General features: G+C 36.4%; 1 protein-coding gene across 4 annotated transcripts; it reads left to right on the forward strand.

Annotated features, from left to right (window-relative positions):
* The first annotated feature begins 272 nt into the window (after positions 1-272).
* UBA3 (ubiquitin like modifier activating enzyme 3) lies at positions 273-25,874 on the forward strand. 4 transcript variants are annotated; one of them, XM_005222649.4, is made up of 18 exons: positions 273-302; positions 488-529; positions 2,352-2,472; positions 3,889-3,969; positions 8,482-8,564; positions 11,750-11,830; positions 16,307-16,350; positions 16,690-16,754; positions 17,060-17,215; positions 18,244-18,346; positions 18,490-18,600; positions 23,219-23,272; positions 23,791-23,827; positions 23,914-23,995; positions 24,341-24,441; positions 24,557-24,620; positions 24,705-24,759; positions 25,093-25,874. In XM_005222649.4, the coding sequence occupies exons 1-18, from the start codon at positions 283-285 to the stop codon at positions 25,179-25,181; spliced, it is 1,389 nt and encodes a 462-aa protein (XP_005222706.1). In that variant the 5' UTR covers positions 273-282; the 3' UTR covers positions 25,182-25,874. The 4 variants fall into 4 exon arrangements, with proteins under 4 accessions (XP_005222706.1, XP_005222707.1, XP_024838398.1 ...); NM_001075574.1 differs by having other exon boundaries at positions 276-302; positions 18,487-18,600; positions 25,093-25,209; XM_005222650.4 differs by lacking the exon at positions 488-529 and having other exon boundaries at positions 18,487-18,600.
* The last annotated feature ends 935 nt before the right edge of the window (positions 25,875-26,809 follow it).

A 26,809-nucleotide genomic window follows, 5' to 3' on the forward strand; every position in this document is an offset into this window, starting at 1 on the left:
GCGATTCATGGGGTCGCAAAGAGTCGGACACGGTTGAGCGACTGAACGGAACTGAACTGAAGACTTCTCTAAGTGTATTTAATCATGATTTTAATTACAAAGAAGCCTTTAAACCCACGGGAGCCTCGCACAGCCAGCCCCAGCAGCCCCGCTTCCTCCCGCAGTCCCGCTTCCTCCCGCAGTCCCCGCCCCTCTTCACCGGCCCCTCTTGGCCGGTCCCGCCCCGCCCCGCCCCCTCGCTCCTCCCACCGTGGGGGTGCCTGGGAAGAGGCGGAGAACAATATGGCGGATGGCGAGGAGCCGTAAGTACCCGGGCTCTGCAGGCGCCCCGGGCCGGGCTGGGTTGTGAGAGAGCGCGGCGGTGGGCGGTCGCCGCCTCCACCCGGGGTCCTCCCACCCTCCGCCCCGTCCCCTCGCCCCCCATCCCCTCGCGGCGCCCAATGTGTAGCGTGATGCTGACCCTTCTTTTATTCTCTCTTTCTTTTAGGGAGAAGAAAAGAAGGAGAATAGAGGAGCTGCTGGCTGAGAAGTTAGTGCTGCCGGGAGGCCGGGGCCCTCTCCGGGGGCCCCCGCCTCCCTTCACCCCAGGCCTAGGGGACCAGCCGCAGCGGGCCCGGGGGGCTGGGAGGGGGGGCACCCGGAGCGCAGGCCGCGCGGCCTCATCCCCCGACCCCCGCCCGCAGCCCCAGGGGCCCGGCGGGCCCTCCCGGTCTCTGTCTCGGGCGGGCGCTGGGCCCGGGTACCGCGCTCAGGGTCCGCGCCGGCCCGCCGGGGTGCCTGACCGAAAGGTCTTGCGGAAGGACCCTTGCGCCCCTCTCTTCCTCCATCCCAGATTGTCAGAGCCGAGACTTTGTGAGAAGGGAGTCTTATCAAAACATGAAACGGACGATGGGCCGTTTTTTGGCCTTTCGAAAACACTGAGACAATAGTATTTTTGCAAACTTTCGATGAGAACTTAAAGTCTGGTATCGTACTAAGCACTTCAGTCATTTTTGCAATATCATTGGTTCTGAAAGGAGAGTGTTGCCTCCCGAGAGCTTATATTGTCCATATATTACACACCTTATTTCATATCAGATGCCTAGTTTTGTGGTAGTGAGACAGGTTTAAACGAAGTGTGTTACACCCCGGGCAGCATCACCTATTTTTTCTTCCTCCTTACTTGGGACAGGAAGAAAGTGCTCTAACAGTGGGCGTGGTGAGTTAGTCATTTCTGTGGCAGTCCCCAGTAGCAGGGCCTTAGGTATCTCAGAAAGTTGAATTTCAATCGCAAGAGGACTTGGAACAAGTTTCGTTTCACATTTCTTCCCACCTTTCATTTCATTCCACTTTTGCTTAAAATGACAGCTACAATTTGAATGTTTACTATATACCACGTATTGTACTAAGGCCTCTATGTGGATTATCTCTATCATTTTGACGTTAAGAAGTAGCTACAGACAAGCTATAGATGAGGTTTATGGCTGTCCAGTAATCTGCTGAAGGTCACAATACTATTAATTGTGGAACCAAATCCAGCTGTGACGTCAAACCCTGTGGTCTTTATTGCTAGGCAATACTTGGTCCGTTTTGTAAAAATTGGGTATTACTAAATATGTTTGAAGGTAGAAATTGTGGGGTTGTAGGAAATTTGAAAATTAAAAATAGTTATAAGGAAACCTGAGTCTTGCAATGAATAGAAAACATATTTTGTTAGAAGAGTCCCTCCTTACTAGATTGTATGTTCTAAAAGGTTTATAGATGGTATTGCCTACCTGTGACATAATTATAATCTGAAACATTGCCTGTGTTTAGTGGCAATAGAAGCCACCTTATAGTCCTAAGAGATTCTTTTTTGAAAATTAGGACCTCAGAGAAAAATGTGATGTTTCTCTCATCAGAAATAAGTTATACCTTTCAAACTTGGAAAGGACACATGAGTTATGTTAGATGTCAAGCATTAGGATTCTGGAAGTGGAGGGATTTTTTTGGTTTTTGTATTTTCTTGTAGCTTGTATTTTCTGTTCCAAGGCTCTTTATAGAATAGTTTGGGCAGTTTGCAGTGTTTAGTAAGTTCCAAATGTTTAGAAAGCCCATTTCTCGCTGATAGATCAGTATCCCAAGTTTGATTTTAGGTTATTGTAGGAACCCAGAAACATATTGATTATTTCCTCAATCTGTTCTTACCTTTACATAAACTATATAATAGCAAGAAAAGACAATAAAAGCATAAGCGTAACTACGTTGAATATTACCCTTTGTATTTGAGAAGGTCTGGTGTGGTTACCTTTTCATTTGGGGAAACCATATTAGTTGTAGGTGTGGCTTTTTCATACTGATCTTTGCAGCTGAATTTACTGTGTTCTGTGCAGAATGGCTGTTGATGGTGGGTGTGGGGACACTGGAGACTGGGAAGGTCGCTGGAACCATGTAAAGAAGTTCCTCGAGCGATCTGGACCCTTCACACACCCTGATTTCGAACCGAGCACTGAAGTGAGAAATGTTTATTTTTAAATAACTCCTCTAATAGTTTTATGTTGCAAATATAATAAGATGCTTCCTTTTTAATTTACTCTTATAATAAAAATACTAATAGAATTGTGTAAGTTATCTTGAAATAGTAAATAGAATATTTGCAACTGATTTTATCTGAATAATATTTGAGTTATTTTCACATTTTTCAAATGTAATATGTTAATTTTTAAGAGTAAAATAACTTCATAACCTCACTTAAAATTATGTTATACTTCATTTAAAATTCCAGTTTAAAATTACTTTTGAGACACACCTTTTTAATCCCTGCTATGAAAAAATTTAACTTTCATAGAGATACAGATGTGCTTGCTTAAATTTTGAAGTTTATTTGAAATGAGTATCTTTACTTAGAATTGAATATAATTAGTTTTGGAATTGAATATAATTAATTTATATATAATTACTTAGAATTCAATATAATTAATTGCCTGTTAAAAAGTATAAAAAATACGTGACTGCTGTATCATAGAGGAGTAGAATTTGGAACTGGTAGTTTTTGACTTAAAGCAAATGTTCAATTAGAGACAACTTGTTTTTTTTATTATGGGATGGGAAATATTCCTTTGCAGTACATTTTTTATCTCCTTTTATGTTGATGAAGAGATACTGTTTTGAAATAGAAGTATTGTGCTGCTCCTGAAGATAAGGTGCAGACTCTTAGGTTTGACTCGTCTTATCTGAATAACCTGAGTAATCTTGGACAAAATTGACAGTCTTCTGTATTTCTTTGGATAATCCAGCATATTTTCTCATGCTTCTGATTTTCTTTTTTTGCGGGGTTGAGGCAGGGAGCTAATAATTTAAGATTCTTGTGTTAAGTGGTTGTTTCAAATCATATTTCTGCTGATAGGCAAAAAATAAGAGTTTTACCTGTTTTTTCTTCCTGCCATCTCCTGTTTTGTAAGTGTAACGAACTCTATGGAAAAGCAGCTGTTATTGTTCTTACCCCTTTTTTTTAAAGACCTCTAGACAGCTTGTGCAGTGCTTGATCTTCAGTTCTTACAATTTTTACACTTTTCTGTTTTTAAGAAGTCAATTAAATAATTGAGTATGATGCTCTCCTTTCAAAGTTAAAAAAAGAGACAACTCTAGGCATATTTTTTCTTGTTAGAAATAGTAGCTTTTTAAATTTCAACCAATAAAACTCAATTTAGCAACATTAAAGTTGGAACTCTCAGAAATCATTAGGGTTATACAATTTCTGGTTCTACCTTGTTCATAAATTTAAATAATTTACTAATTTCAAAGGCTGCTCTTTATCTTCAGTTGCATTTTTCATGGAAACAGAGAAACTCTTTTATAGTTTGTTGCTTTTTTGATGGTACTTATGGTTTTTATGAACTAGATTTTAATATGCCTTTTCGTTCTTTACAGTCTCTCCAGTTTTTGTTAGATACATGTAAAGTTCTAGTCATTGGAGCTGGCGGCTTAGGATGTGAGCTCCTGAAAAACCTGGTAATATATATATAAAATATGTACTTTCCTTCTCTATGATAATTAAACCTTTTTCCTTTTCTGTCATTTCTTTATTATGATTGTTAACTGTTTCTCCTGAGCCTTTGTCGGATAAGTTTAGCAGGTCAAATTCCAGATAGTAATTAAAATGATGATGTAACTTAACTTTTTAAACCCTAAAGTCCTTGGCTATAAAGTAATGATTGATAGACATTTTTATTTCTCCTTTCTTCTCTTCTTTTTATCCAGCACATTTTTGTGTTTCCTCTTGCAAAGTGCTCATTAATTCAGAGAAGTAAATAGCAAAACTGTTAATTCATATTTCACATGTGATTTCAAAGTATTTATTATTTTGTATGTCCCTTGGAATAATCCACTTAGGTGAATAGGACTCATTTTATAGAGAGTAAGACACAGGTTCAGGGATGTTAAATGACAGGTTTTTTCTGGATTATGGTGTTGTGCCTGGAATCTAATCCAGGCCATCAATTTTTAGTCAAGTATTTCACTGAACCATTCATTGTGTCATTACATGATCTAATCATACAGTAATTTTTTTAATAACCATATGGTAGTAGACCCATAAAATATGGGAGAGCTAAACCTTTTTTTTCTAGTTTTGGTCAGTCTGTTTTAAAAGAACATCATTTCAAGAGAGGGTACTATTTAATGAAGCTATTCCTAGGTATTGGATGGAATCCATAATTTGTGACTTAATTAGTTTCATTGACTTCTGATAACTACAAAGTAGATCTTTATAAGATTTTATCAGTTTATTTAACAAAAATGGTTAGGGGAAGATTGATTTGGAGCTGTTGTATGCTTGCCTTCTGATTAGTATGTGGAAAAGTGGAAATGGTAGAGCATACTCCTTAGAAAATGAAGCAGGTAACAGCCAGATGAAGGATCTAAATAGTCAGCCTTGGGACCTAAATTTAAATATAAATAAGCACATTACTTTTGCTAGGAAACACTAATGTCACTCCTAGTGAGACTGCAAAAACTTAATACACTTCCTGGTACTTAGTGCTATGCTTGGTTCTGTGGGCATTGCAGATCATCATGATGTATGTCCTTAGTGAATTTGAAGTATTCACACAAAATAAATAGCCGTATGTATCATATAGGGCTTACCAGATGGTACAGTGGTAAAGACTCTGCTGGTCAATGTAGGAAATGCAGGAGATGCAGGTTTGATCCCTGGGTTGGGAAGATCCCCTGGAGAAGGAAATGGCAACCCACTCCAGTATTTTGCCTGGAAAATTCCATGGACAGAGGAATCTGGTGGGCTACACTACATTCCATGGGATCACACAGAGTTGGACACGACTGAGTGCGCGTGGACACACACACACACACACAATGTGCCCTGTGAGAGAGAGAGACACATACACACATGATGTGCCCTATGAGAGAGAGAGAGACATACACACACAATGTGCCCTGTGAGAGAGAGACACACACACACACACACATGATGTGCCCTGTGAGAGAGCGAGACATACACACACACACACACACACCATGTGCCCTGTGAGAGAGAGAGACACACACACACAATGTGCCCTGTGAGAGAGAGAGACACACACACACACATGATGTGCCCTGTGAGAGAGAGAGACACACACACACACACACACACACACACACACACACACACATGATGTGCCCTGTGAGAGATACACACACACACACACGATGTGCCCTGTGAGAGAGAAAGCAAGACATACACACACACACACCCCCCCCCCCTACCATGTGCCCTGTGAGAAAGAGACACACACACACACACACACACACACACACGATGTGCCCTGTGAGAGAGACACACACACACACACATGATGTGCCCTGTGAGAGAGAGAGTGAGACATACACACACACACACACACACACACACACACACCATGTGCCCTGTGAGAAAGAGACACACACACACACATGATGTGCCCTGTGAGTGAGACACACACACACACCATGTGCCCTGTGAGAGAGAGACACACACACACACACACACACACACACACACACACACACACACACACACACACACACACACACACGATGTGCCCTGTGATAGGATGCCAAAACAGTACTTTATTAGATACAAATACCCTTGCAGCATAAGAACCAAAGGATTTAGGAAAGATACTGTGGTTTTCATAGGTATTGTATACACAAATCTCCTAAATAGTTAGCTTTTTCCATTTCAGAGCTGTTACTTGGAAATGTGATAGATACCAGTTTAAAATGTAAAGTAATTAGAAGTTAGATCTGAGGAGTAGTCATCAAGCAACTTCAGAAGTGGCTTGTTATTCAGTGCATTGTAATAATCTCTTACATAGAAGAAAACTGGGTTTTCAATTTTACCACTTGTTACTTTGCTTGTTTCACACATAGATAACAAGAGATATGCATGCATATTTTTTGAATTAATCGTAAGCCACCAAAGGCTCATTCTAAAATAAAGGACATGACATTAGTATTATTGATAGAGCAAATATTTATTGAACCTCTTTCTCTATATACCAGGTACAGTTTTATATGCTAAAGATATAGCCTTGAACAAAACAGGCGTTTGTATGCTGAGGGCTTTTGTTTTAGTGGAAAGAACAGACAAGTGAACTATGTTGTATGTCAGATGGTAATAAATGCTTAAATGCTATGGAGAAAGGAAGGATGTAATATAGCCTGGCGGGAGGGGAAAGGGTTCACAAAAAGGTGCTATTTGGGCAAAAAGGTCAGCAAGAACATTCTAAGCAGAGGAAGTATCAGGTGCAAAAGCTGTGAAGTGGGAACATAACTGTTATGTTCCAGGAGGACACAGAGGTCATTGTAGCTAAAGCAGAAGTGAGGAAAAGGAATTTTCTAGGAGGATGAGATAACAAAATGAGCTTGGAGTGAGTCATGAAAGGCTTGAGGTGCTGCTGTAAGAACTTTGCCTTTTACTCCCAGTCAGAAAGTCATTGGAGGAGGTTTAAGTCTGTGAGTTGACTCCATACAACTTTAATGTGGGTCGCTGTGGCTGATGTATTAAGAAAAGTCAAGAGGAAGAACAGAGCAGAAAGCTGAGAGGCTGGTTTGAAGGTTGTTGAAGTCGCCTAGGTGAGAGGTGATAGGTAGTCCCTTAGAAGAGGGCAGTTGTACTGGAGGTGGTGAGAGGAGGTTGGATTATGGATGTTTTGAAGATTAAATCAATAGGATTTGCTGGTGGATTGGTGTGGGACATAAGAGGAGTCAAGGCTGACATGATAAGGTTTTTGCTGTGAGCAGCTGGAAAGATGGAGTTGGCTTTCACTGAAGTGAGGGGGGCTGGGTAAAGAACTGATTTGCTGGTTTGGGTCAGCAAGGGTGATTGGCTTTGGTTTTGGAAGCTGTTAAATTTCAGATATTAGTATCTGTTAGACGATGGTTTACCTTACAAGATGGTCTGAAATCGCCATAAGTAACCAGAACTAGTAAGTGCAAGGGCGCCCCAAATTCTGGCCAGTAAATGAGGAGGGAAACTCTTGAGTGAGTAGTGAATGGGAAACCAATTTTTAAAAAGTGTTCAAATTCTTGTGAGTGAGGTGACCAGGTGAAGAAAGTGTTTCAAGGAGGCGAAAGGATCCATATACCCTGCCAAATACTTGAGATGGGTCATGTCAGAGAGTAAGAGTTGGTGATGGGAGGTCACTGGTGACTGACAAGTGTGGTTTTCAGTGCAGTGAGAGCTTGTTGACAGCAAGTGCAAGAGAGGAATTTGAGAATGAAAGTATGGACAGCTCTTACTATAAAGAGGGCAGAAAAATGGTGAAATTATTACCAGGTGATTCAATTTGATTACGTAAGTAAACTGACCATGACCAGAGACGCATAATTGAGTCTTGAGACCTATTTTTTTTTTTTTTAATCTGCTAGTAAGTTTGAACACCTTGTACTGTTAAACTATGTGGCATTATCATTGAAACACAAGAGTTTTGTTGCTTTTCTCTAGCTCTTTGATTGCTTGCTCTTCATTCTCCTTTTAAGGTATTTCTTCTACATGTCCAGGGTGTATATATATATATGTGTGTGTGTGTGTGTGTGTGTATGTTTATAATCTTACAGTTATTTCTGATTGGCAGCATGCTTACAGTAATATAAATCTTGTAGGAATTACTTTCAACAGTATTCTAGAAAAGAATAGCAACTATAGTTAAGTAGTAAGAATAGTAAAATTAAAATATCTAGCAGCAGCAGCAGCAAAACAAACTTTAACAGATGTGTTTATGGGATTATGAAACAACCATAGAAATTTTGAGTTATTCTCTTTGGGTTATGGATTATTTAAAACTGAGTAGCTACACTTTTTTGACCTTTATAAGAACCCTGAGTTTTATATACCTTGTATGACTCTAACCATTGAATACAGTTGTGCAGAACTTATTACTGAGAACTTGTAGATTTAAGACCATTGAAAAGAAATTTAAAAATTACAAATGTGATGAGCCTTTTGCTTAATTAGATTTTTTTTTTCTTTTATTTTCACAGGCCTTGTCTGGTTTTAGACAGATTCACGTTATAGACATGGACACTATAGATGTTTCCAATCTGAATAGACAATTTTTATTTAGGTGAGTTTTAATATCCTATTTTAAAATTGTGGTAATCATTCAAATTTGAGTACATTTTCAGTTTAATAAAAAACTGCTGAGAGGATAATGCTAATTTTGTTAAGAACTGTCACTCCTGTCTTAGGTAAATTTTGCAGGAAAATTTTGGGCATTATGGCAAAAATAGTTCTGTAAACAAATACATGTTTTTGTTGATTTTAAAGAAATGTCCAAAAGGTGAATGTGATCTTTGGGATGATTGTGCCTTGAAGACACCGAGTTCCACTCTTTGCCTCCTGTTGATTTCATAAAAGAACAGTAAATATATATTAGGCCCTAGTGAGATATATTGGTAGAGACTTATGAGCCAAGACTTGAGGGGTGACTCTGGGGCAGTGAAGTTATGACACAGTTTGAACTTTTTATAGAAGGTGAAATAAGATGGTGAGTTAAGGAGAAAAAACCCAGGAGCAAGTGAAATGGAACAGAGAGGGATAATTACCTTAGGTATAAGTGAAACGCAGTAAACATCTAAGAGCAACTTATGTGGAGTGACTTTAAATTCTAGAAGTAGTCCTTACATGCAGATCTGAGGAAAAGTTCGTTAATGAATAATACTATGTAGTGTTTAGGGACTTGAATGGCTTAGATAAAAGTGTGTATTTGTTACTCAAAGAATTATACGGATGGGCTTCTCTGGTGGCTCAGATGGTAAAGAATCTGCCTGCAATGTGGGAGACCTGGGTTCGATCTCTGGGTTGGAAAGATCCCCTGGAGGAAAGCCTGGCAACCCACTCCAGTATTCTTGCCGGGAGAATCTCCATGGATTGAGAAGCCTGGTGGGTCCATGGAATCACAAAGAGTCAGACACGACTGAGGGACTAAGAATGGCACAGAGATAAGGACTTTTTTCTCTCTCTCTAGTGATCATAGAGTACTGACAAAAGGTGCTCAAGTAGTCTGAGCAGGATGCAGGATGAGGTTAGGTAGCAGAAAAGATAAAATTAACTTTGGGAAAGATCTTAAACAGGTTGAAGGGTGGGTTAAACTAAGTCAAGTTAATGAAGTATTGTAATTGTAGGGTGAACCCTACATTTAACTTTTAAGGTTTTCTTTGTATATTTTTTAAGCCCTTGATATTTCTCTTCTCTTGATAGAAAAAGTATGTGGGCCCTTTCCAGTCGGACAAATATTTAGTGTAGGACTGCTCTTGAAATGACACCACCAAATTGATTGGTTATTGATAATAAGCTATGCCCTTTAATATAGGGCTGAAATAATGATTGCAGATCATAGTGACAATGAAGATTTGTGAAGTGCTTAGGATATATTAAGTACTTTCTGAGCTCTTTATCTATACTACTTAATTTAATTTCAGAGCAAACCCCACAATAGGTTCTTGTTTTCCAGGTTAGGCCAAGATACCTTGCAAGGATGACGTGTTGTTGTTGTATAACAGTGCCATTCTTGCAAGGATGATGTGTATGAAAGGCCATTTTACTCAAAATACAGTTTTTTGGAGGAGCAATTGAATCCCCTAATTCTGGGATGGTAAAGTAGCAGTTCCCACAGAAACCATCTTAGAGTTCTTTTTTGGGGATCAATTATGAAAGCACATATAATACACAGTCTGAAAGATTCTTGGAACTATTTTATCTACTCCGTATACCTAAAGAGCTCTGTCTAGGGTAGTTGGATGTAATACTGAAATCAAGTTGCTTGACTTGTGCTAGAGTCTCTTGTAATAACAAGTTTGGACAAAGAATAAAACTCTTACAAGAAGTTTTGAGTCAAAAAAGCATTCTGCCTTATTGGAGAGAAGAAATTTGACCTGTTAAAGCATTTTTTAAAATTCCTATTTTATTTATTTTTAGCATTTTATTTAGCACCAAAAACATTTTGTGTTGGGATATAGCTGATTAACAGCGTTGTCGTAGTTTCAGGTGAATAGCCAAGGGACTCAGCCATATATAGACATGCTGCTGCTGCTGCTGCTGCTAGGGCGCTTCAGTCATGTCTGACTCTGTGCGACCCCATAGACGGCAGCCCACCAGGCTCCCCCATCCCTGGGATTCTCCAGGCAAGAACACTGGAATGGGTTGCCATTTCCTTCTCCAATGCATGAAAGTGAAAAAATAAAGTGAAGTCACTCAGTCGTGTCCGACTCCTAGCGACCCCATGGACTGCAGCCCACCAGGCCCCTCTGTCCATGGGATTTTCCAGGCAAGAGTACTGGAGTGGGGTGCCATTGCCTTCTCCGATACATGTTAAAAATTCCAATTTTAAATAAAAAACGATTTCTAATGTGCACAATGACTGTTTAATTTTCATTTATTTTTCAAGTGTTTACTCTGTGCTTAGCTAGGAAGGAGTACAAAGAGATAAGAGTATGGTAACTTTCTTCGTTGTTCATAGTCTGGTAGTTATGATGGACCTATGTATATAACCAAAAATCATGTTGTGAAAAAGTAGTAATGAAGTGCTTATTATGTATACCTGAGGGAGTGATTTATTCCCATGGAAGAATGAGAAAATATTAGGAAAGAAAAATATCATTCATACTGAGATTAGAAGAGAGAACTCATGTCCTGTCCTGTCTGTAATTGTGGTTATTATCTAGGAGTAACCTTTTGAGGTCTTTTATTTTTACCTTCTTGAAGATAGTGGTAACATTTGCAATTCTAGGTACTGCCTTTGAAATTATTCCTTCAAAAAACATAGTTATGGCTGCTTATGGGATTCAGCATTTACTAGTTAATTAGCATACATGGGAAGAAGGGGAAGAATGTATATGAACATTCTTGCATCTTTAGGATCCCTTGATTATTTTTCTGCCAAGACCTGCATAGTAACACCTTGAAGTTCTGGGATTCAGGGCAAAGACATGGAAATCTATGGATCTGGGATACTTTTTTCCGTCTGGGAAACATGCTGTTGTTACACTTTAACTTAAAAAAATTCATGTTTTCACTGAAATACTTAATTAGACTTGTTAGTACTTAAAAATACTTAATTTGGAATATCAACAAGGGTTTACATTTAGTGTTGAATGACTCATTATTCACCAGAAATACTTAGGTAAAAATATTCCTTCTAAATAGCCTCTAGATAAATTCACTGTGGATATTTTTATGTGTGAAAGTAGATTATGTAGATAACCTAGATTTATATCATGAATAATAATTTAAATATAATTTTTTCTGTAGGCCTAAAGATGTTGGAAGACCTAAGGCTGAAGTTGCTGCAGAATTTCTAAATGACAGAATTCCTAATTGCAATGTAGTTCCGTATCCTTTTGACAAATAAGTTACTCAATACTTAACTATTTGAAGCTTATTATTTTTATTATTATACAAGAGATGTTTAACACAGAGAATACAGATAGGCAGAAAAAATCATCAGCAGCAGTAAGCTTATTACTGACATATCTTTTGGTAACACTTTGTTTTAATGTCCTTTCAATCTTTTCTTTTCAGGTTATATAAAATGTTTTTTGCCCTAAATTAAACTTAGGTAGCAAGTACCTTCATTTATTTGCCTATTGTCTTTAATTTAAATTTCAATTGCATATGTCCTCGACTAGACTCTTAAGTTTGTAGGCTGGATACTGGTAATCTTTGTATCGCCTTACCATAGCAGGCAAAGTAAAGAGTCAGTATATTATTAATCAAATGGAAAGTGTGTCAGAATAAATATATTTTTATAAGAAACATGTTTTAAAAAAGGATTATTCACACTTTGTTGATTCCCATACCTTTAGATCCAGGGAACTTTTAGTATTTTATAGAAACTTAGGAAATGGGATTTGTTATGTTGGAAATACCACAAGATACAAAAGTTGACATACACAAATACTAGCAGTGAACACATGGAAACTGAAGTTTAAACTACAGTGCCATTTATAACCACTCAAAGGAGAAATCTAACAAAATAAGTATGGGTCTTGTATGCTGAATATTGCAAAATGCAAATGAAAGAAATCAAAAGTGATCTAAATAATGGAATGATAGTGTTCAAGAACTGGATGATTCAACATAGTAAAGTTGTCACTTAGCCCCAGATTTGTGTACAATTTGTATACAAGTTTCTATCAAAATTCCTGCAAACTTTTCTGTTGCTCCAAACAGGATTATTCTAAAATGGATAGAGCTAAGGATTATCTAAGACAATACTGTGAAAGAATAAAGTTGGAGGAATCACTGGCCAATTTCAAGAGTTGTTATCCAAGTACAATAATCAAGACTGTGGTGTTGCCAAGGAGAGAGTATAGACACAGATCAGCAGGACAGAATAGAGAAACCAGAAATAGCCACATGCAAGTATGCCCAATTTATACTTGACAGAGGTGTAAAAACAATTCTCTCTGGGAAGGACCATCTCTTCAGTAAATTGTGGTAGCAAAAAAAAAAAAAAATGCATCTCAAAACTCAAATTACAAAAATAAACTCAGATCATAGGTTAAGTATAAAATGTAAACCTGTAAACTTTGGAAGATAAGAAATAGCTTTGGGATGTAGGGTTTGATAAAAATCCATAGACCACATGAAAAGAATAATCCATAAAAGGAAAAAAAATGGTAAATTGAGTGTCATCAAAATTAAAAACTTGTGCTCTGTGAAGGATCCTGTTAGGATGACAAGATAAGCTACACACTAGGAGATACTTATGAAGTAGGTATCTGACAAAGGATTCATCAAGAATATATAAGGAACTCTCATAACAGTAAAAAGCAGTTAGAAAATGGACCAAAAATATGAAGGGATATTTCACTAAAGAAAATAGTAAAAAGCTCATGATAAGATATTCAGTATCACTAGCTTTAAGGGAGATCCAGCTTATGATCACAGTGAGATTACTACACACCTTTTAGGATAGCTGACATAAAAATAGTAGTGAATGTTTGCAAAGATACAGGAAAACTGGAAGTGTAAAATGATAGTCATCTGGAAAATAGTTTGGCTATTTTTAAAAAATTTGAATATATACTTTCCATACAACTCAGCAGTTTCATTCCTGGGCATTTACCTACCACCTGTATAAAAACTTATTCTCCAACGTTTGTAGCTTTATTTGCAAGTAGCCAAAAACTGGCAACAACTCAAACATCCATCAGTAGCTGAATTGTTAACCTGTATTACAGTTATACTGTGTATACAATATACAATTATTGTACTCAGTACAATAATACTGAGCAATAAAAAACTAACTAATGAGGTGCAGCTTGGATGGATATCAAGAGTATTATGCTAAATGAAAAGTGCTGGTCTCAAAAGATCATATACTGTATGATTGCATATAACCTTCAGATACCAAAATTACAGAGATGGAGAGCACATTAGTGATTGCCAGGGATTTGGCATGTTGGAGGGGACAGATGTGACTGTAAAGGGGCAGCTGCTGCTGCTGAGTCACTTCAGTCGTGTCCGACTCTGTGTGACCCCATAGACGGCAGCCCACCAGGCTCCCCCGTCCCTGGGATTCTCTAGGCAAGAACACTGGAGTGGGTTGCCATTTCCTTCTCCAATGCATGAAAGTGAAAAGTGAAAGGGAAGTCGCTCAGTCGTGTCTGACTCTTCGAGACCCCATGGACTGCAGCCCACCAGGCTCGTCCGTCCATGGGATTTTCCAGGCATGAGTACTGGAGTGGGGTGCCATCGCCTTCTCCGAAAGGGGCAGCAGGAGGGAGATATTTGTGGTGCTGTAAGAGTTGCGCATCTTAATTGTAGTTACACAGATCTACATGTATTTAAATGACAGAACTTAACACACACATTGTACCAGTGTCACATTTGTAATTTTGCTGTGGTACTGTAGTTTATATGATGTAACCCCTAGGGGAAACGGCATGAAAGAAATACGGGACACTGTGTACTGTCTTTGCAAAAATAAAAAGTTTAAACATGCAAATGCATGTCCTTATAGGGAGAAAGAGAAAAAAAGAGTGTGTAGACTCTTTTGTCTGTCTCCCTTGTTTAGATCTGGGGAACTTTGGGTATTTTGTAGAAATCCAGGAGATGGCATTTCTTGGTCTGGCTCCTGGGTCTCCTATTTTTGTTCCGCTAATGTTTGCTCAGGTTCTCTTTTGACTTCGTTTTCTAGCATACCTCTCGTTTGCCTGGTATTCAAAAGGAATAAGGGTGTTGGTGGGTGAGGGCTAGAATTGAACATATTTCTTTATTTGTAGGCCAGAATAATAATAATAAAAAAATCTAGAGCACACATACTATGTATTGTCCCTCTTTTCCATTTTGGTTTTATTATTTTTTTTTTCTATGATCTTTTTAATATGTTGTTGGATTCTGATTGCTAGAATTTTGTTTAGGATTTTTGCATCTATGTTCATCAGTGATATTGGCCTGTAGTTTTCTTTTTTTGTGGGATCTTTGTCAGGTTTTGGTATTAGGGTGATGGTGGCCTCATAGAATGAGTTTGGAAGTTTACCTTCCTCTGCAATTTTCTGGAAGAGTTTGAGCAGGATAGGTGTTAGCTCTTCTCTAAATTTTTGGTAGAATTCAGCTGTGAAGCCGTCTGGACCTGGGCTTTTGTTTGCTGGAAGATTTTTGATTACAGTTTCAATTTCCGTGCTTGTGATGGGTCTGTTAAGGTTTTCTATTTCTTCCTGGTCGAGTTTTGGAAAGTTGTACTTTTCTAAGAATTTGTCCATTTCTTCCACGTTGTCCATTTTATTGGCATATAATTGTTGATAATAGTGTCTTATGATCCTTTGTATTTCTGTGTTGTCTGTTGTGATCTCTCCATTTTCGTTTCTAATTTTATTGATTTGATTTTTCTCCCTCCATTTTGGTTTTAAAGCCTGCAATGGATGATTTGTTTTAGGGGAGTGTAATTTATGTGTTACTAAATGAAATTGCTCCATTAGAAACAATTAAAAAAAATGTTTTTTTGCATACTGTTTTTTGTGTACTGTTCAGATGTTAAGTACTATGATTCACACTCCTAGCTGGTTTTGAGTGGTGTTCTCTTGGCACCCTCCAGGCTGGGGAAAGCCTGCTTATATGGTCAGGTTGGGTAGAAAGAGAGAGACTTGAAGAACTGAGTTTAGTGAGAAAGGAAGAAAATTCACCCTTCCCCCCAACAAGGGGGAAAAATCAATAACAAATCATTAGCACCTGAAAAAGCTATTGGAAACATCTGTGTTTTCTAAAAATTAGTTTTGCAGTAACTTTTTTTTTAATTGCCTATGTCTGACATATAAAACTAAAAATTTAAGGTGTACAGTGTATTAATCTGTGCAGTAGGTTAACTCCTTGAATTCGAATCCCCTTTGTAAGTGGGAACTATAGCATACCCGTTCCCTTCACTAAACAAATTTTTATTGCCTCTGCTTGATGCTGATGGGTGAAGACACACATTCTATTTTCCCAGAGTTTATGGTTTTACATAAGAATTGCAGCAGAGTAGAAAGTTTATGGGGGGTCGCACAGAGTCAGATACGACTGAAGCGACTTAGCAGTAGCAGTACCAGCAGAAAGTATAACAGAGATACAGTTATACTGATATGGAAGCTTGGGGATGAGAGAAACTATTCTATGTCATTAGGGGAGAGGAGTGTTTAGAAAACAGTTTTTTTAGGAGGTAGGATTGTTTTCATTTTATTGGATTTCTTGAATTCCATTGCTTTGAACACTAATGACTTATGTCTTGTTTTAAATATACATTTATAATTTGATCCTGTGGCATTGTTGAATTCATCTTACAAATTAAAAATTTTTAGCAGCTTAAGTTCCTTTACTTATACTCAGACATTTCAACAAGATTCAGGATTTTAACGACACTTTCTATCGACGTAAGTTTTCCACTCAAAATTCAATTCTCACTAAATTTTTGTATTTTTTAGTTGCTCTTTACAGATGGCTAGCTATTTGATTGCTATTTCTTTATTTGCTTTCATTTCTTGGTGTTGGCTTTTCAGGAATATTGTTGACTGAAAGGATGGCAAACTTTTTAAATTCTTAGTTGGCACCATTAGCTGCGTTTTTATATGCTGTTCTGAGTAAGGATTACTCAAGGATTGGAAGCTGTATGTTTATTTTATAATGAAAAATGTTTTTTGTTTCTTAGAAATTGTGAATCATTTTGTGTGGCTGCATTTTTAAAAACTCAACTTGCATTTTTTTTCTTGTAGAATTTCATATAATTGTATGTGGACTGGACTCCATCATAGCCAGAAGATGGATAAATGGCATGCTGGTAAAAACTTAGTGTTTTTACAGTTCTCTGAAGTTCTTCCTGCTGCTCTTAACATACTAAAAATGAGACTTTGTGTCATATTTTTGAAAAATCAGGGTTTATTCAATTTTCAGTAATAGATGTAGTTCATTGTTTATTGCCAGTCATTAATTTGCAGGTTTGGATGTAAACTGCTACTAATGTAATCCCTTGTTTGGTGTATTAGTATTTAGTAATGTGATTGACTTTTAGAATTGTTGAAAGCATTCTCCCTTTTTGAATTCTTATCCCCCTCTCCTTTTAAACCCTTGAAACAATTTTCCTAGATATCTCTTCTAAATTATGAAGATGGTGTATTAGATCCAAGCTCCATTGTCCCTTTGATAGATGGGGGGACAGAAGGTTTTAAAGGAAATGCCCGGGTGATTCTGCCTGGAATGACTGCTTGTATTGAATGCACGCTGGAACTATATCCACCACAGGTAATCACAAAAGCACCCCGCATCTGTTTGATAGTATCTTGGGGTGAAATAAGGGTTGCATTATTAAGATTAGTCAATATTGAGGATTTTTACTTAGGAATAACCATATTTTAAAAGGCATGCTAAGAAGAATGGTGATGAAATACGAAATTTTGCTCTATTTAAGGAAAGATACAGACATAATGTATCTTCCCTGATGGCTCAGTGGTAAAGAATCTGCATGCAGTGCAGGAGACTTGGGTTTCATCCCTTGGTCCGGGAAGATCCGCTGGAGAAAGAAATGGCAACCTACTCCAGTATTGCCAGAAAAACTCCATGGACAGAGGAACCTGGTGGGCTCTAGTCCATGGGGTTGCAAGAATTGAACACGGTTGAGTGACTGAGCACACATATACATAGACTCAATATCATCATTTTGATACTGTTCTGTTCTCGTAATTCATTTCTATTAGTTTTTTATTTAGAGAGTAAGGATCAAGGGATCAGTTAGAAAGTTATATGTTGGGATAGAGCTGTAATTTGTTTTGTTTAGTTTTTGCCTGTGTTTCAGGTATATAAAGACACCAGAGATGAGAATGATATTTCCAAAGATGAAGCTCTTTAATCTGCATTTCCACTTGAAAGGGCATTTAGAAGTCTGATTTATGAATAATTTTATTAGTTTTTATTTGAAATTTATTTGTTTTGGTTAATTTTATATCTTCAAGTTTAAATCTTAAACATAATAGGGTACTCATATTTGAGAATTTATTCACTCCTATTCTTCCCATGTTCTAACAAAGCTTAACTTTATATGTTTTTTTAAGTGTAGGGCAAACCTATTTTTTTAGAGAGATCAACCTAAGTGAAGTGACTTAGATCAGCTGTGTTAATTTCAGAAGCATTCTTAATAGTATTAAATATTTTGTTTCTGTAAATGGAAGGCTAATATGAATTATAAGAAACTTTACAAACTAGATCATAACTAGAAGTTACATTTTAAAATAATTTATTTAAAATCCACTAAAAAAGGCAAACTGTGTTTTTAGGTTAATTTTCCCATGTGCACCATTGCGTCTATGCCCAGGCTACCAGAACACTGTATTGAGTATGTCAGGATATTGCAGTGGCCTAAGGAGCAGCCTTTTGGAGGTAATAAACCTAATTTCCTAATTCAGAATTACATAAGGTACTTGTCTATATTATTTATTTGGACATTTACCTTAAAAATACGTTGATTTATGTGTACATGTTTCTGTCTTCCATTCCTTTTTTCCCCTCTTTCCTGACAGAAGGGGTTCCATTAGATGGTGATGACCCTGATCATATTCAGTGGATTTTCCAAAAAGCCCTGGAAAGAGCATCACAATATAATATTAGAGGTGTTACATATAGACTCACTCAAGGTAAGTTAGTGAATTTTCATTAATAACGATCTTAAGATGGTCCCTTTTTCAGAGGATGTGATGCTTTGGGCGAAATAATTGATAAGTGATTTCAGATAATACTATCCCTTTGTGATTCAGTAAAGGTGCTCTGGAAATAACCATTTCCAGCTGCCCCAAATTTGTTAGAAGGAAACTGAGTTTACTAGAATTATAGCACTTTTTAACTTGGAGAAATTTAATCATTGAATCTTACTTACTTAGGCTTGGAGGAGTCCCTGAGTCATCCAGGGCAAGCCATTCTTTCACTTTATATCTTTTGCTGAAAGAGCAGCTTATCCATTTCTGGGGCAGTCATTTCACATTTGGACAGTATTGTGAAGACAGTTCTTCTATGTATTGAAGAAAAATCTCCATCTTTTTCGTGTGGGCTGGATATTGTCCCAGTATGCCATATGCTTATGCCATATGTAAATTTAATTCTCTTTCAAGTAATAGACCTTAACATATTGAACCCTCCAAATTGTTATCACTCCCATCAACCTTGCTAGTTCCTTTAACCCATCAACATGTTTCCATGACTCAAATTCCCATCATGGTATTTTCTTCTAACCATATTTCAGTTATCCATACTTTTCTGAACTATCCAGGTGAGAATGCAATGCTCTAGGATGAGTCTTAGGATACACTTCTGAGCATTGATGCAGTTTTAGAGGAGGCCAGGGTTTTGTATTGTTTGTTTGTGGTTTACATTGATGCTATACTTTTGATTCCTTCAGGTTACTGTCTGCTAAAATCTGGAAGTTTTTTTCACATATGCAATTGCTAAGCCATATCCCACTGCTACAGATTTGGCAGTTTTGGGGGATGGCATTTTTTTTTTCCTTTATATTCAAGTATAGGTCCTTTTAAGTTTATTCTTAAACTCATCCTGCTGTTTGTATATATATGTATTAGGTTGGTGCAAATGTAATTACAGTTTTGAACTGTGAATTTTAAATCATTATAACTAGGGTCGAACACATCTTTATTAATCAAAATAGGAACCATTATTAATCAACACATTTTTGCCAATGAAAAATAAGTTTGTTTATTCCTATAGTATAAAAATCCATGCTTGGGGATTTGACGAACTCTTGGAAAGCGTTTTCTGCTGCCTGCTGGTTGTGGAAGCATTTTCCCTGCAGAAAGTTGTCAAGATGCTTGAAGAAGTGGTAGTCAGTTGGCGAGAGATCAGGTGAATATGGCAGATGTGGTGAAACTTCGTACCCCAGTTCGTTCAACTTTTGAAGTGTTGGTTGTGTGATATGTAGTCGAATGTCATGGAGAAAAATTGGGCCCTTTCTGTTGACCAATGCTGGCTATAGACGCAGTTTTCAGTGCATCTCATTGATTTGCTGAGTATATGTCTCAGTAATGGTTTCACTGGGATTCTGTAGTGGATCAGATGGGCAGCAGACCCCCAATAGTGACCATGACCTTTTTTTTGGTGTGAGTTTGGCTTTGGAAAGTGCTTTGGAGCTTCCTCTCAGGGCAGCCACTGAGTTGGTTGTCACTGGTTGTCGTATAAAATCCACTTTTTGTTGTACATCACAATCCCATTGAGAAATGGTTCATTGTTGTGTAGAATAAGAGAAGATAATGCTTCAAAATGATGGTATTTTTGATTTCCAGTTAGTTCTTGAGGCACCCATTTATTGAGCCTTTTTACCTTTCCAGTTTGCTTCAAATGCCAAATGACCATAGAATGGTTGACATTGAGTTCTTTGGCAGTTTCTCATGTGGTTGTAAGAGGCTTAGCTTCGTTGATGGCTCTCAATTGTCATTGTCAACTTCCAGTGGTTGGCAATGATGCGCCTCATCTTCAAGGTTCTTGTCGCCTTTGCAGAACTTCTTGAATCACCACTGCGCTGTATCTTCGTTAGCAGTTCCTGGGTCAAATGTATTGATGTTGTGAGTTGTCTCTGCTGCTTTATGGCTCATTTTGAACTCAAATAAGAAAACTGCTCTTATTTGCTTTTTGTCTAACATCATTTCCATAGTCTAAAATGAATAGAAAATAAACAGCAAGTAATAAGTCATTTAGTAAAAAAACATAAAGTGAGAAATGCACATTAAAATGATGTATAACATACTCACATTTATTGAGAATGTATTCCAACATCAAATGGCAGATTTCAACACTGCAAAACCAGTTACTTTTGCACCAACCTAATATGTTCTTTATGCCTGTCAACTTAATGTATTCTTTTTAGCTTCATATCACTTGTTTTGATAGTATCTTTTATCTCTTTTCCAAATACTTAAAAATTTTAACTAGACTAAAGTGGCTGAGAACAGATAAAACTGAATCATGCTTCTGGTCAGGACCTTTTTAGATTTATTCCCTTCTGTTGATCATATGTTCTTGAGTACTTCATGTTTCTGTATCTTGTTCACAAGGATGTCATGAAAGACCTTTCCAGATGATCTATTGAGGCTTATCTTCCACATTCCCTTGGCTCCAAAGCTAGTAGTCATGGTAACTAAATGAGGTAGTCTTGTGACTTGTCTCAGTAACAATCTGAACACTGAGTTTTAGTGACTAATGTTTCTTAATGTATCTACTCATAGTTCACCTTTCCAAGAATTTTGTCCAAGGTGATTAAGCTCACCAGAAAGAGCTTTGTCTTTTTGAAAATCTGCCATTTCTCTTCTGTAATTATTTCCTTATGTTTACTGATGTTTTAGTACTGTCATTTGAAAATTCTATTCTTACACACTACTTGTTGCATTTGTACACTCATTGTTCTAACCTGCTTTGTGTTCCTGGAGGACACCAAGCATGATCCCACCTTAGAACTTTAATAACTCTTGATCCTTACGCCTGGAATACTCTTCCTTAGATTCCCCTCAGGGTTGGTTGCCTGTCCCTCAGGTATCAACTTAACGATTTCCTGATCATACCAACTGATAATGACTTATAAACCATTCACTATTTTACCTTTTTATAATTGCTCAGAATTCACATAGCCTTATTTTCCTATATGAAGAATATTTCATCCTTACACTCTGATTCATCCCTGTTCTGGGACCTTTGCCGCTGCCATGTACACAATTGCACTTTCCCCAGGTCATTGCATGAATGGGTCTTTTTCATGGTTTAGATTTCTATTCAAATGATCACCTCCCCAAGGAGACGGTCTAATGGACTGCTCCATCACTGTAAGATTTTTTTTTTTACTGCTCCTCTATACAGCACCTAGAATGGTATCTGGCATATAATCCACATTTATTTGCTGATTGTTTGAATTAACAAATGAATTCCGTTTGTCCTGATCAGGAAGTGCAAACTCATTTCTGTGTGTAGTCTTATTTATCCTTCCATACTTTTAGCAAGGCTTGGTGTATAGTTCTTAGCTTGATGTTTGAGGGCCTTGACTAAGAGTAGAGAAGCCAAATTGGAAGTGGAATCCAGATTTTTTGAGGGCTAAGAGATGTCCAGTCTTTTATTGGGCAGTGTGTCTTCAGCTTCTCACTGTTTGTGACAACCTGTTTCTCCTTCCACTACATCCTGCTCTTTGTGGTTCACTGGAGAGCTTCCAGGAATCGCCAGGAGGTTAGCTCCTCCCTATTTCCTCTTTTCTGAAATTGCACATAATGGTCAGATGGTCAGAATTAATTTTTTAAAACAGCTTTCCAGCTCCTTAACTATCTTCCTTTCACATCTTCTTAGATATTTGCCTTTTTTCTTAAGTTTGTAAAACCTGACCTGCCAACACCTAGTATCTTGGAAACACATCTTTCAGGGCTCTCTCACAGTCTGAGATAATATAGCTACTTTTATCAGAATTTTTGTTTTCTAAAATGAACAGTACAAATATAGTTAAAGAATATTTATTTTGTACCTAAAAAATGATTTTAGGTGGGGCTTTGGTCATTCCTAATCTGTGGATACTAATATGAAAAAAGTGGGGTAGAAATAGAGAACTGTGTTTAATATTTTGTATAGTCCATGTTGTAGAGTGAAACAAAGTGTTTAGGGGCAGTTTTTCTGTTTGTCTTAAATTTTTGTGAATAGAATGGCTAAAACTAATAGATGAAGAAAAACTAGTTAGCTCTTACTCCTCATACTTTACTCAAACCTTACTGAGGATAGTATAGTATACTGTATCAGTTAAGACTATGTACATTAGGGCAGATCTGGGTTCATATATCACCCCTATCTCTTACAACATGTATAGCTGTGGATCTTGTTCATTTCTCGCAACCTTATTTTCCTTATCTTCAAACTCAGAGTAATAAGACTAACATGATGTTATGCAAATTCATTGAAATTTTATTTAATCTTCATACTCTTGGAGCAAAATAAACACCCGAATATTTAGGAGTTATTAATATATGATTGTCACATCTTTATATGAAACAGTGTGAAGAATTATCTTTCCTACTATAACTTAGGATTCTGAACATGCTGTTAATACAAAATAATGTGAGTGCGAAAGAAGATTGTTTCATGGTTAAACTTAAGTCTATTTTCTGACCTAAAAGCCTGAAAAATCAAGTAATGGACATGATATTTAATAATAATCGTTGTCTAATTTAAGATACCTACTTTTTAAGAAAAGGAATAACCATATTTTAATTAATATATTTTTAGGAGTAGTAAAACGAATCATTCCTGCAGTAGCGTCCACAAATGCAGTCATTGCAGGTGAGGAAAAATGGCCACTACTTAATTTTATTTCCTTCCCTTCAGATTTTCAGTACCTAAGTTGGTATTTCTGCAGCTACATGATCTTAGAAAACTAGTGTTTTGGGGATTTGATTATCTTCTTGGGTGGATGGTTGTATAATTAAGCTGCCCCCAAAACCACAAGTTACTGGACCTTGTATATATCTCATCTTACATTATTTCATACATAAAATGCTCTATAATAAGACATTTTAGTGCCATTTCTTTTTAAGCAGTATAACAGGCTACTCAATCTGAAGAAGAGGGAAGAAAACTTGTAATGTTACTTTAAAATGTTACTTTATCATTTGGATTATACAAAACAAATATAAAATGTTATATTTTCAGTTTTTAAAAATAATAGTGTTTTTGTATGTATTTTTCTATTTGTAATCAATAGCTTTGTAAATTTATCTGTTCTGATTTATAACTAACTTCTGTTTTTAAATGTCTAATTTTCATTGAGTTAAAGCATCTTTATTTTCTTTCCTCTTTAGCTGTGTGTGCCACTGAGGTTTTTAAAATAGCCACAAGGTAATGAGTTTCATTTTTAGTATGTATGTAAGTCTGTGTTTTGATCTGGCTCAGTTATATAAAAATGAACACTTTTTTCATTACAGCGCATATATTCCCCTTAATAATTACTTGGTTTTCAACGATGTAGATGGACTGTACACGTACACATTTGAAGCAGAGAGAAAGGTTAGTAGTAGTATACTAATGAAAGCTTTTTTGATTATGCATACTTTGATTTTTAAATATTAATTACTAGTTGGAAATGTGAATGAAATTTCCCACACCCTTTGTGAGTATTTTCTGACTTCCAGAACCCTATTTACTATATGTCTTTTGTAATAGAGCCTAAAATAAATACTGTGTAGTGAAATAATTTAGGAAAAATGGCCCGTTGGGAAAAGCAGGTTTAAAATATAAAAATTTGTTCATAGGAAATGAAAAACTGATGATAAAACAACTTGATTTTTATTTCATCATTATAATTACACTGTTATTGATACATGTGTCACTGTGATTTGTGTTTATGTCTAGGAAAACTGCCCAGCTTGCAGTCAGCTTCCTCAAAACATTCAGTTTTCTCCATCAGCTAAACTGCAGGAGGTTTTGGATTATCTAACCAATAGTGCTTCTCTGTAAGTGTTCAGGACTTTTGTTATGTTGTAGAAAAAAATGTGTGATTTTAAAACTTTAAAAACTAGAATTGTTTTTTTTGAAAAATGATTCTGATTTTTTTTTCTTACAATTTAGGCAGATGAAATCTCCAGCTATCACAGCCACATTAGAGGGCAAAAATAGAACACTTTACTTACAGGTGATCAGTGTTCAGTCACCTCCCCCCCCAAATTAAATTAAAAGTTTAATTTCACTTAATGTACTTTACATTATTGTTTTCTAGTCAGTAACCTCTATTGAAGAACGAACAAGGCCAAATCTCTCCAAGACATTGAAAGGTATTTTAAATGAGTGTATTTACTAATGCTAATCAATTTCTTCTGGTTTTTTTTTCAGTAAAAGTAATAAAGGCCTATTTTAGATTTCCTCTTAATGCTTTTGAATGGTAATACCATTCTAATTAATTATATCTTAAGAAACATTAATAGAATTAATTGATCTTTGAGTAGAGTTAAAAAATCTGTGTGAAATCAAATATAATATTACCTTGATTAAAGACAACTGGATTTTGATGTTTGTTCAGACCATACTTTGCTATAGTTTGTGAATGTGTTATCTCTTTTCTTGAGATGTTTTTTTTGCTTGGGTTAATTTAGCTTTTTTTCTTTTAGAATTAGGACTCGTTGATGGGCAAGAACTGGCAGTTGCTGATGTCACCACACCACAGACTGTACTATTCAAACTTCATTTTACTTCTTAAGGAAAATAAATCTGCACTTAATAGAAAACTCATGAAAATATTATACTTTGTGGATGCTAAGAAATATAACTGATGTCATTTTTAGCATTAATGTTGCTGGAATTTGACTTTTTAAAATATGAGCCACTTTTTTAACTTTATACCTTTCCCTTGAAGACAAAATTTTGGGGTTGGTGCTTGTGAGCATTTTCATTAGTAATACGGAAAATGGTGCCTGGGGAGGGAGATTAATGAGCAAATATATTGCTTCTTTTAGAGGAGGAGACAAATACCCTCTTGTATGAGAATTTGGATATGGTCAAAGAATGCATTCTTCAGTTTTCATTTGAGCACCCACTATACAAAAAGATGTCCCTTAAAAAAAATAAGAAAATTAAGTTTTAAATAACATTAAATACTGACATCTAGAGCATATGTTCAACATAGCCTACTTCTTGCTTGATTTAATATTAATTGTGGCTGTCCAAATGAATATTATTGCAAAATTACCTTGTCCATAATAATTTGTAAACGGTATATAGCTGAACACCTGTGCATGGAAATAGGAAATATTTTCATGTGTTTACCTTCAGTGCCATAGAGGCCAATATGCACATTAAAGCCAAGACATGGATGTTTAAAAGAATTTAATGTTTAAACCATTACCACTGATGCTTTCACATTATTTATTAATAAAAATCATATACTGTCTAATTTTCTCACTGAAATTTTAAAAATATATTTAGTAAGTAGTTCTGTACTGATGTAGAAATAATTTTAAAACATGTAGCGGAGTTGCTAATACAAAAATTTTATAGTACTTGAATTAGTACTTTAGCAACAATAAATACCTACTGATTTAATTTGCTCTGGCATAATAATGTAATGAAATGGAATGACCTAATTTTTATATTAGGGCCTCTTGAAATGCTTTTTCCCCCTTCCAAAAGTCTAAGGCTTAAAACAGAATTAAACACAAGTACTGAAAATGAGTTTTAGTATCTTAGTGTGGGAACATATAGTACATGTTGTTTTTGATTTTTCTGGCAGTTTTCTGTTAAATGCTTTGTGACTATGTGTCACTGGGTTAGATTTTCATTTATTTTTATTCTTTCCAGTTCTATATTGACAAGTAATTTGTTTCATTATAAAAACATGGTATAAATTCATACGATTTCCTTAAAAAGTTACACATTGAGTTTACAGGTGCTGTATACAGATTGAGCTTACAGGTGCTATATACAGGTACAACGGTAATTCTTGTGTAAGTAGCCTTGTGAGAATGTGATATTATCTTCATCTGAGAGCTGAATAGATTTAGAAATTTAGGTCATTTACCTCAAACTACACAGTTAGAAGTCTTGGAAGGGTTTCCAAGTCTAACATGACACTTCCTCAGGCTAGTTAGCTAAAGTTGTTTGAAATTACATTGAGTTATTTAGTACTACTTTGTACATTACTGAATTGTAAAGGTTTCATTATGCACATTTTTACAGAAGTTAGATAAAATTATGAGAAGATCATAACTTCTCACAGGCAGAGTTTAAATCTGGCTAAAAAATAAATAAAAATAATTCATTTATGACATGGTTCCTTGCAGTGGGGTAAAATACTCATTAGGCAAAAACAAGTGAGAGTGGGAGTGTAAT

This window comes from Bos taurus, chromosome 22, assembly GCF_002263795.3.
Source record: "Bos taurus isolate L1 Dominette 01449 registration number 42190680 breed Hereford chromosome 22, ARS-UCD2.0, whole genome shotgun sequence".
In the NCBI taxonomy this organism is placed as follows: domain Eukaryota; kingdom Metazoa; phylum Chordata; class Mammalia; order Artiodactyla; family Bovidae; genus Bos; species Bos taurus.

What these genes read in the sequence shown, in the direction of transcription:
- UBA3 (NM_001075574.1), top strand. Translation starts at nt 283, where the DNA reads ATGGCGGATGGCGAGGAGCC. An exon ending in CCTAATTGCAATGTAGTTCC is followed by an intron (nt 11,831 to 16,306) that starts GTATCCTTTTGA and finishes ACTTATACTCAG; the next exon opens with ACATTTCAACAAGATTCAGG. An exon ending in GATGGATAAATGGCATGCTG is followed by an intron (nt 16,755 to 17,059) that starts GTAAAAACTTAG and finishes CAATTTTCCTAG; the next exon opens with ATATCTCTTCTAAATTATGA.